Source organism: Eublepharis macularius, chromosome 7 (assembly GCF_028583425.1).
Source record: "Eublepharis macularius isolate TG4126 chromosome 7, MPM_Emac_v1.0, whole genome shotgun sequence".
NCBI lineage: Eukaryota > Metazoa > Chordata > Lepidosauria > Squamata > Eublepharidae > Eublepharis > Eublepharis macularius.
Window position 1 is genome coordinate 143,494,599 of NC_072796.1, and position 11,240 is coordinate 143,505,838.

At 54.8% G+C, this 11,240-nt stretch overlaps 1 protein-coding gene across 1 annotated transcript; it reads right to left on the reverse strand.

The window, feature by feature from the left end:
* Positions 1–210: 210 nt before the first annotated feature.
* Positions 211–10,444, reverse strand: HGH1 (HGH1 homolog). The gene is made up of 7 exons (XM_054984679.1): positions 10,407–10,444; positions 6,560–7,107; positions 6,131–6,231; positions 5,623–5,721; positions 5,307–5,398; positions 2,254–2,376; positions 211–1,718 (listed from the first exon to the last, which is right to left on the reverse strand). The coding sequence occupies exons 2-7, from the start codon at positions 7,087–7,089 to the stop codon at positions 1,566–1,568; spliced, it is 1,098 nt and encodes a 365-aa protein (XP_054840654.1). The 5' UTR covers positions 7,090–7,107; positions 10,407–10,444; the 3' UTR covers positions 211–1,565.
* Positions 10,445–11,240: the final 796 nt, after the last annotated feature.

Sequence of the window (11,240 nt, forward strand, 5' to 3'; positions counted from 1 at the left end):
GAGCGGGGCGGCTCTCCCTGTCCTTGCTTCTCCGGCGCCGCGGCCCTTCAAGGGGCCTGCAGCACTCCCTGTTCCCTGAACGTTGACAGCACAATCCTAGGCAGAGTTACGCCAGTCTAAGCCCACTGAAATCAATGAGCTTCGACTGGAGAAACTCTGCTTAGGACTGCACTGTGAATCTGCTTCAGAGGCAGAGCAGCCCTTGCCCCTCACCGGCACGCTCTGCCTCGCCACCCAAAGGGCCTTGGCACCACGCCAGCCGCCTGGCTTAGTCCAGCTCTGGAGGAGGGGGGGGGAACCGATCACTGCAGGGGCCCCACCACAGCCACATCAGACCCTGAAGCAAAGTTCAGTGTTGATTTCTTTTATTGTCCACCTCTTGCTGAGACTTGGCTGGATGCTGACTCTGCCTGCACCCCTCCTCCCGATTCTGCCATCCCCCAAAGATTTCTTTCAGTCTTCTATCTGCCCCATTCCCTAATCCGCAGCAGAAAAACTATTTCTTTTGGTGTCCTCTTCATCCTAACAAACCCCAAATTTCACATTGCTCCTCTTGGCCACAGCTCAATGCTCTTTCTTTTTCTTTCTTTCTTCCTCTCTCTCTCTCTCTCTCACACACAAACACAGGCACACAAACATGCAGTTTTCCTCAGGCGTTCATTTAGGAGGCTCGCCCAAGTGCCCGGCTTCCACGGCCTGATGGTGCCGTTTTCAACCCCCTTGTCATGACAAAGGACTCTGCTCAGCACAGCCTTTCCCCGGGGCCTCGCGCTCTCTGTCTCGGGCACTGACCAATGCAAAATGGACTGGAGTGCCGCCGCCTTCCCCCAAGGCCTTCCGGTTATGGCTTTGGCATTCCCAGTCCCTCATTCTTCCCTGTTTCCTTTGCAGAATCAAGGGCAGTGCCCCTCGGATCACCCACACGTGTATCCAGTTCTCCGTCATGGGGCTGCCCACCAGGCAGGGTCGAAAGGAGCTCAATTCCCCTGCTATGCACCCAACCCGTTCCCAAAGCCGGCTAGTAATCCACAGCCTGTCACCTCTGAGAAGTGTCGAGAACAGCCCCACACAGCCCAAGTCTGCACTTCCCTCTTCTCCGTACTGCTCCACTCCCCCCCCCCCATTTTAGCACTAGTATTGCAGATGTTCCAGCGCACATTCAGCTGGGAGGGGGCCATGGGGTCCTGGGCCCGGCCAGGAGATCCAGCTACAAGGTGTCCTTTCCACCTGCCACTCGGATGGCAGGGACCTCCCAGACAAGATCCAGGCAGGAGCCAAGGTCCTTCAGTGCTGCGGGAATGCGGTGGGGCTGCCTGCTGATGCTGCTTTCTCTCGGGGGGGGGGGGGGACCTCTGCTTGCTTGCAGCTGCTGAAAAGGAAAGCCTCGGCTGCAGGTTCTGCTCAGCAACAAAGATCTCTGCAGTCCACGGCTGCTGAGCAGGTGCCAGGTGGGCATTCCTCCCAAGGGACAACTGACACAAAAGGGCAAGTTGTTGTGGTCCAGTCAGCCTGGCCACCAAGCCAGCGGGGAGGCAGGCATGCCCAGGGCTTCTGGGCTCCAGGGCTCAGACCGCCTGCCTGTCATCGCTGCCAGAGGCAGCCTGCTGGCGCTCCTCCTCTTCCCGATCCAGGCGCTGCAGCTGCTCCTCGACTTCTGCAGGGACCTCCACCTCCAACAGGTTTTCCATCCCAGGGCCTGGCTCCTCGCCAATCAGCACCTGCTCAAGGCAAACAAAACCAGAGGAGATGGCCCCTCGTTCCCAATGCCCGGCATGTGCCGGGGCAGAGGCGGAGCTGCCCCACAAAGGGAGAGGCAGACTTCCCAAAGCAAGGCACAAAACAGTCCCTGGCTGTGCTCAGGCTCCCCGAGCATCCGTGAACAGCCACGACTGAGCTAGAGCCGGACTTCCTCGCCTTCTCACGGGAGCTGCTTTTCCTCCCCCTCCTCCCCCACTGCACATCTGACATTGTGCCCCCCCCATTCAAAGCAAAGCAGGCCCAGGCCAGAGCAGACACAATTCCAGCACGGAAGCCCCCAAGACTGTCCCTCCCGCAATGACTGCTGCAGGCCCTCAAGCACGGGGCTGAGGGGGACGTGGCACTGCTTCCGTGGGACCCTGCTAAGGGGTGCGTTCACAAATGAGAGCCCCCCCCAACCACCCTGCTCATAGAGCTGCACTCTCTATAGGGCATTCTACACCCACTCCCCCACCCCACAAAAGCCAGGATAGGTGGTTGGGGCTCCCCCCTTACCAGTATCAACTTTTCACAGGCTGCCAGGACACCTGGGTCTGCTTCCCATTTGTGCAGCTCCCGTAGGATAAAATAGGCGCCCCTTTCTCGTACCAGCTGCCGCCCCGGCTTCGTAGCTGTGAGCTGTCAAGGGATGCAGGGAAGACCACTCACTCCTGAGGGGGACATCTGCCCACGGGCATGAGTCCACAACCAAGCAGCCCAACGGGGTACTGAACAGGAGGGCACTTATGGTTGTTGTGGGTTTTCCAGGCTGTATTGCCGTGGTCTTGGCATTGTAGTTCCTGACGTTTCGCCAGCAGCTGTGGCTGGCATCTTCAGAGGTGTAGCACCAAAAGACAGAGATCTCTCAGTGTCACAGTGTGGAAAAGATGTTGGCAGGTCATTTGTATCTACTCAGGAGGGGTGGGGTTGAGCTGAGTCATCCTGTAAGAGTTTCCCAGGGTGTGGAATGCTAATGGCGGGAGGCTTCACTGTATCCTGAGGAGGTTCTTTTGCATATGGATTGGTGCTTGATGTGCTAATCTTCTCTGCAGGGCTATTGTCGGGTGTAGAGTGTTTTGTTAGCCTGGTGTTTTTCAGAACTGGAAACCATGCTCTGTTCATTGTTAAGGTTTCTTCTTTCCTGTTGAAGTTTTGCTTATGCTTGTGAATTTCAATGGCTTCCCTGTGCAGTCTGACAAAGTAGTTGGAAGTGTTGTCCAGTATTTTGGTGTCATGGAATAAGATACTGTGCCCTGTTTGAGTTAGGCTATGTTCAGCCACTGCTGATTTTTCAGGTTGTCCAAGTCTGCAGTGTCTTTCATGTTCTTTTATTCTTGTCTGGACTTTGTCAGACTGCACAGGGAAGCCATTGAAATTCACAAGCATAAGCAAAACTTCAACAGGAAAGAAGAAACCTTAAGAATGAACAGAGCATGGTTTCCAGTTCTGAAAAACACCAGGCTAACAAAACATTCTATCCCTGACAATAGCCCTGCAGAGAGGATTAGCACATCAAGTACCAATCCATATGCAAAAGAACCTCCTCAGGATACAGTGAAGCCTCCCGCCATTAGCATTCCACACCCTGGGAAACTCTTACAGGATGACTCAGCTCAACCCCACCCCTCCTGAGTAGATACAAATGACCTACATCTTTTCCACACTGTGACACTGAGAGATCTCTGTCTTTTGGTGCTACACCTCTGAAGATGCCAGCCACAGCTGCTGGCGAAACGTCAGGAACTACAATGCCAAGACCACGGCAATACAGCCCGGAAAACCCACAACAACCATCGTTCTCTGGCCGTGAAAGCCTTCGACAATACATCAGGAGGGCACTTACACCATCTTGCTGGTGCCAACATTGGGGTGGGAAGGTTTTGGACCATCCTAAAATTTCACCAGGCACAGAGAATGGTGGGTCTGGCTGGGCCTGCCTGTTTATGCTCAGCCAACAGCCCAGTTCATGTATCAAAGCGGTCAAGAGGAGCCCGGGCTGTACCCCTTCGGAGAGTTGGGGGCTGGAGGAGCATCTCGAGTCGATGTTCCTCCATATGTAACATGCCCTCCGTGCACAAAACTTGAATGCCAGTGAGAAAGGCTCTAGCCCAACTTTTATTCGTTATATTTTGCTCTATTCACAGCCCTCCTTTCTCACTAAGGTTCCAGTGGATTCCACAGTGTAAAACAATGCACAAAAATTAGAAACCATGCAAAAAAGTATCAGACGTGATAGGTCAAACTGCAAAAAAATGGAAGTGCCGCAGAAGAAAACAAAGTAGTCAGAGCAGAACCTGCTGAACGATAGGAGAATGGGTGAGGCACGCATACTCCGCTGGAGCTCAGTTACTACTGGGAGTTATGCATTCTGCACCAACTGGGGTTTCCAAGTAGCTTTCAAGGTCAGGTCCACGTAGAGTGCAGTACAATAGTCCAGTCCAAATGCTTCAACAAAATGCACAGTCCACCGAATCAAAGCCTGCAGCTCAATCCAACAGGAGCAGCCAAGAAGCATGGCTTTTGTTGACCCCCATCTGAATATAATGTAACCCACTGGAGCCACGAGCACCATCTCTGCCCCATAGCCTGGCAGCAGACTGAAAAGGGTCCGGAGCAGACCTGGAGCTGGTCCACCGCTGCTCTCTCTGTCTCTTTGCCCAGAAAGGGCAGATTGCAAACTGAGTGGTACTTGGCCACATCATGTTTCTGTAGGGATGGTTCTTTAAGTAGCGGATGGATACCTGCCTCTTTGCGTGCCCCCCCCCCCCGGGAAGGCGCCTTGAGCCACTGATTGATTTATGATGGGCATCAAGGGCTCATTAGTGCAGTCCCTGCCAAACTTTAGCAACCAGGGTGGGCACGGATCTGGAGCACGGGAGGTGGCATTCGCAGATCCCTGACGCTCTAGTTTCCTCTGTGACAGGAAGCCGTGAGCGTCCCATTTGAAGAAACTTTCCATCACCTGCTCCCACCACGGGTTTAAAGTGGGACAGACCAACCACAAGTTGACCCCTCCTGGGAACTGAGCTCAGGGGTCCTCGTGATCCACAGCAGCTGCCTGAGGGGAAAGCAGAGGACAGCCCAGGCCCCAGGTGCCTCCACAAGCAAAGGCGGGGACAGGGGCAATAAAAGCCAGTGGGAATGGCAACGGGCAGGGAGCAAACATGTCTTTGCTTTTAGGGGAGGATCCCATCAATTCATAATCCAGGTTTTCAAGGAATTGTGCTGGAGCAAGGATGTGCGGAAGAGGCAGCCATCTGGCTAGGGGGTTGCGGTTGAAAGGGCAAGCCCAGGCCGTGTGCAAAGCGCTGAACATCCCGGCTTATAAAAGCCGTTATCGTCCCTGCTCACTCACACACACACAAATCAGGTTCTGAAACGTTGCAAAATTTTGCCCCAAGAGTACAAGCTCCTTGTCTCCTTAGAATGACCAGAAATGCTAAAGAAGAAATCTGCAATACGCAGGAGACCAAACTGCAACAGGTACCAGGTGTGGCACGTGGGCAGTCACTGCATACCAAGCCATGCCGACGGGGCCCGCTGGCCTTGGCATTTAGAAGAGAACTCACCAGCAGGACGGTCTCTAGGAGCATCTTCCGGATGTCAGGGTCCGGCTCCCGCTGCTTCTCTGGTGGCAAGTACTGCAAGTCCAAGGGCAGTCCTGTGGCCAAGAGCAGGGAGGTCAGCAACCCCCCAGGCCCTGCCCAGCTGCACAGCACCAGGGTCCAATTTCCCAGGTCCCACGGAGGCCCCAGCTCAAGGCCCTCAGCACGTTCTGGCCACAGGAGGCCCCGGCTGGGCTCTTCTCGCAGCCTGTCTGCTCACAAGGCAACCGGTGCGGTTCCTGCTTCATCCACCACCTCCCCCTTTCCAGACGGGACCTACTTTCCATCTCGTCCTCTGGAAACTCCTCGGGGCCAGCCAGGGGGAGCAGCAGGAAGGGCAGCAGGTCCACTTGGTCGCTCAGCAGCCACTTGTGGTGCCCTGCAAGACAGGCAAGCCACACTGCCACCCTGTCTAGGCCCAGAGGTAGAACACCTTCCGTTTCAGAAGATGGGCACCAGGCAGGTAACAACAAGGTAGCAGGACACAGGAACCTCAGGATCTGCAGTCAGACCAAACCGCAGAGCCCAGACCCAACCCAGGCCCTGCTAGACTGAGACGCCACAGCCCAGCCCTTGCTAAAGGCCTTCTGGAAAGCAGAAGCCTTTTCCAGTCTTCCAGAAGGGAACCAACGTACCAATGTACCTGTCAGGGGAGTGAGTGATCTCCAGCCCCACACCATCAGCACTCAGGGCAGAACTTGGGGACAAAGCCTGGGGCAAAGCCCAGGCCACCCTGAGCCCTCCCTCCAGGTGCCCAGGCCAGCCCCCGCTCAGCCCCCCCTCCTCACCGTAGTCAAAGCAGCAGTTCCGGAGCGTCCCGACCACCCCCCCTCTGCGGAGGGATGAGCCAGAAGATTGGGTATACGGCAGCAGCCTCTGCACCACGCACCTGGGGCGAGCAGAAAGGACAGCAGGCGTCAGAAGGGGACCCACGTGGAGGCAGAGGCTCCCTTCCCATCAGCACTGTAGAGAAGGCCCATTATCAAAGGGCACCTTTTCTCAAGGTCTCCCATGGGGGGGGGGTCTGTGTGTTTGGGGGGTGGGGGGGTTCAGCAAAGGAAGTGCTGCCAGACCCACATCGCCCAGCTCAGATGTGCCACCCTTTCCCCCAAAGGCACCTTCCAGGCTCTTCTGCAGCACTCAGCCTCTCTGCCCGTCCCCCTGTCCGATGCACGTCATAACGCGCCCCCCCCCTCCGCCCCAGCCCCTCCACCTGCCTGGATCTGTCCAAGAGGAAGCCTCGGGCTTGAGGGAGTTGGCTCAGGTTCGACAGCAGAGGCCCCAGGTAGTGCAGAGAAGCCTTGGCATTGAACCCTTCGGTGCAGAAAGCATCCACAACTGCCGCGAGCCCCCCGGCCTCCTGCTGCAGAGCCACCAAGAGATCCCGGCAAGAGGCCTCTTCTCGAGACAGGTTGGAGAGGACGGCACAGGCCTGGTCAGCCAATGGGTAGCCAGGGTCCAGCACACGCTGCAGCAGGGTGGGCAGCCCTTTCTTCAAGGCCTGGTGGGCCCCTGGCTCCGAGGCCAGGTTAATGACAGCACGGTAGGCGTCTTTCGCTACTGCCCCAGAGGCATCTCCAGTCAAGGCCAGCAAAGCTTCCACGAAGTCAGGCCGTGTGGCCAGCAGCTGCCTGCCCTCCGGACCACCCGTAAGCCCCATAACATACTGGGTGGCGTGGCCTTTCAGGTCCAAGCGGGTCTCGGGGTGCAGGAATGCCAGCAGCTCCTGGGCCTGCTGCTCGTCCATGTCAGGAACTCCTGGAACCTGCATGGGTAAAAGGAACCTCAACAGCTGGCCTGCCAGGAACCCCCCGAACTGCTCAGAACGGGGCACAGCTGCAGGACTCCTGGCCGTCACAAAGCCCTATTTTCTGCCACAAGGGCAGTCAGGAAGAACGAGAGGAGGTGGGATTGCCAGCTCCAGACTGTTGTTGTGGTTGTTGTTGTTATCCCCCCTTTCTGACAGATTATACAGTACAAGTGACAATACAATATAATCAACAGCTGGGACATTCACTGAGCAAAGTGCAATCATGAACAACAGTTGGGACGTTCAGTGAAAGAGATGCTAAGGCTGCTGAGTAAGCTCCATAGTCATGGGGTAAAAGGACGAGTCCTCTCGTGGATCAAGAACGGGCTGATGAATAGGAAGCAGAGCGTGAGCATAAATGGGCAACGTTCACCGTGGAGGGTGGGAAGCAGTGGGGCACCGCAGGGCTCAGTACTGGGTCCGGTGCTTTTTAACGTGTTCATTAGTGATTTGGAGTTGGGAGTAAGCTGTGAAGTGGCTAAGTTTGCAGATGACGCTAAACTGTTCAGGGTGGTGAGAACCAGGGAGGATTGTGAGGCACTCCAAAGGGATCTGTCGAGGCTGGGCGAGTGGGCGTCAACGTGGCAAATGAGGTTCAACGTGGCCAAGTGCAAACCAATGCACATTGGGGCCAAAACCCCCAAATATAAATACACAATGATGGGGTCCAAACTGGTGGAGACTGACCAAGCAGCAAAGGGACTATGAATGGTTATCTCATTATCACAGGTAACTGATTTCCTTTACAGAGGTGGGGTCAGGGGGAGTCCAGTGGCACCTGGCGTGGGCTTTCGAGGACCGCAGTTCTCTTTGTCAGATGCATCTGGCGGGGAGGACTGTGGTTATCGAGGGCTTGTGCTGCAGTGGAATTGGATAGTCTAGGTGGTGCTGCTGAACTCTTTTTGATTTTGCTACTACAGACGAACACGGCAAACTCCTTTGAATCTTTACACAAGCAAACTGATCCCCACACCAAAAGGAGTTGTTTACATCCCCCCTCTCCTCCTTCCTCCCTTCCCCCCACTCCTCTATATTTGGCCAGTTTCCTTCTTACCCTCCATGCATCTGACGAAGAGAACTTGATTCTCGAAAGCTTATGCTACAATAAAATTGGTTAGTCTTAAAGGTGCTACTGGACTCTTTTTGATTTTGACCAAGAGAGAGATCTTGGAGTCATGGTGGATAACTCACGGAAAATGTCAATACAGTGTGCGACGGCAATAAAAAAGACCCACGCTATGCTGGGGATTATTAGGAAGGGAATTGAAAACGAATCAGCTAGTATCATAATGCCCCTGTATAAATCAATAGTATGTCCTCATTTGGAATACTGTGTACAATTCTGGTCACCACACCTCAAAAAAGATATTATAGCATTGGAAAAAGTGCCGAAAAGGGCAACTAAAATGATTAAAGGGATGGAACACTTACCCTATGAAGAAAGGTTAAAGTGGTGGCAGCTTCAAGCATAGACAGCTTCAAGAGGGGATTGGATAAACATATGGAGCAGAGGTCCATCAGTGGCTATTAGCCACAAGGTCTAGATGGAACTCTCTGTCTAGGGCAGTGATGCTCTGTATTCTTGGTGTTGGGGGGGGAGCAATCAGTGGGAGGGCTTCTAGTGTCCCTTCCCCACCGGCAGACCTCCTGAAGACATCTGGGTTTTTTGGCCACTGTGTGACACAGTGTTGGACTGGATGGGCCACTGGCCTGATCCAACATGGCTTCTCTTATGTTCTCTTATGCAACAGGGTACAGTAACAGAAAATTTGAAAACAAGCAAAAAGCTGAGCAGAGATAAAATCTTTCTGAAACAAAGCATAACTAATTTACATGGCATGGTTAGCAATGTGGAAATTCCCTAGAAGGCGCATGTTTACATCAGCAGACAGAACCCAGCTGCATCGCGTATAGTCCCCACCCCTCTCAAGGCATCTCTCTGAGCTACTTCTGATGAGACAGGCCTATAATCTGGCCAGAAAGCCCTCCTGAATCATTCCGTTTTGCATAGTTTTCAGAAAGCTGGGAGAGAGGGAGCTTCCCAAACCTCCTCAGACAAACCATCCCATAAGGTGGGGGCTAGCACAGAGAAGGCACATGAGCAGGCAGCTGGAGAGCCAGTTTGGTGTAGTGGTTAAGAGCACTGGGACTCTAACTTGGGAGAGCCCGGTTTCATTCCCCACTGCTCCACTTGAAGCCAGCTGAGTAACCTTGGGCTAGTCACTGCTCTCTGGAGCTCTCTCAGCCCCACCCACCTCACAGGGTGTTTTGTTGTTGCGAGGATAATAATGGCATACTTTGTAAGCCACTCTGAGTGGGTGTTAAGTCATCCTGAAGGGCGGCAGATAAGTCAAATGTTGATTTTGCCTCACTGCAGGGTGGTATCTGCAGAAGGCCCAGCTCAGCTGAGCCAAGTTGCTGTAGTCGAACATAGGAGGAGGCGAGGCAGCGGCCCAGAGAGGAGGGCCCGAGGCCAGGAAGGGCTTCGAATGGGATAGTCACGACTTTGCATGGGGCTCAGTGACTGCTGGGAAGCCCAAGGGGTGACTGCAGAATGGGCGTTTTAGGCGTGCTCCCTCTGGCTCCGGAGAGTGGGCAAGCAGCAGCATTCTGCACCAGCCGGAGTCTCCGAGTCAACTTGGAGGGGAAGCCTACACAGAGGGTGCTTTTCCGTAGGTGGCGCCAGGAGAGAGCAGGTTTGGGGAGGGGGAAGACCTCGGCAGCGCATAAAGCCGTGGAGCGGACCTTCCAAGGCAGCCGTTTTCTCCAGGGGAACTGAGCTCTGTCGCCGGAGATCAGTTGCAATTCCGGGAGACCGTCAGCCACCACCTGGAGGTTGGCAACCCTAGGTGAAGTAGTGCCTAGAGAGAGTCACCCGGAGATGTGGGGCAGCCGGGTGCAAACCCCCCCCCCCGTTTCTACCATAAAGCTCTCTGGGTTGTTGTGCGCGATGCAACGGCCCCGAGAGCTCTTTGGAGGAAGGCAGAATAAAAACGTATTGCGTTGGTAAGATGCTTATTATTACTAATAGAAAAAAAGCAACGCGAGAGGACGATGGCTAAGTCAGCCGACCTCATGGTAAGCGAGCCGGACGTGGAAGAGGCCGCTTCCAACAGCTGGGCGAAGCGCTACAAGGATCTCCCGAGGAAGCGGGCGCCCCACGCGGGTGCCGCCGTGTATTGAGTCGCGCTTCCCGGCCAGGGACAGAAGAGAGTGTGCCCAGCGCCCCCCGCTTTGCCCTGCCCGGCCCTTACCAGCTCCTCCGTAGCCGCCACGTGCGAAGCAGCTTCCGCAATCGAGAGCTCTTGCCCAATGAATGCGCGAGGGCGGTGGAAACGCCCAGCGCCGGATCTCTTCAGCCAATAGAAGAGACCTTCTCGAGCAAAGCCTTGTGGGAGCTGTAGTCCCCCTTTCGCCCACGCCCTCTACAACGGGTAGGGCATCCAAACAGGGCAGCAGCCCCGAGAAAGCGGAGCGCCTGCGCAGTTCTGCCTGGGCACGTGTGCTGCGCCTCGCACAGAACTGGCGGGGAGGAGGCGAGCGGGAGAGACTCAAGGCGGAGCCGTGGAGATCATTTGAGCAGTTTGCATCTCCTCGCGTCATGTTCCCTTTTAACATTTTATTTGTATGTATTTATTTATAACCTGCCCTCCCTGCAAGCAGACAGAGCTGATTAACAACATATAAAATACATATAATAAAACCAGGGCTTTTTACTAGGGGAAAACGTGGTGGAACGCGGGACCGCGCGATGACGTCACTTTGGTACACCTGGAACAAGGGGGAGTTTTTAAAGTTTAAATCGCCCTTGGGGGAAAGGTGGCTCTGGGTGAGGCACTAATCCGTCTAGGAGAGGGGTATATCCGCGTTGTTGTTTTACTATGTTTTATTCAGGGCTTCAGCAGAGCGGAGGGCCATCTCAACTCCCCTCTGTCTGGAGATCAGGGGGCGGGGCCACCAGCCATGTGACCATTTTCAAGCAGGGACTCCGTTCCACCACGTTCCAGCCGGGGAAAAAGCCCTGAATAAAACATATAGTAAAGCAACAACGCTTATATACCCCTCTTCTAGACAGATTAGTGCCTCGC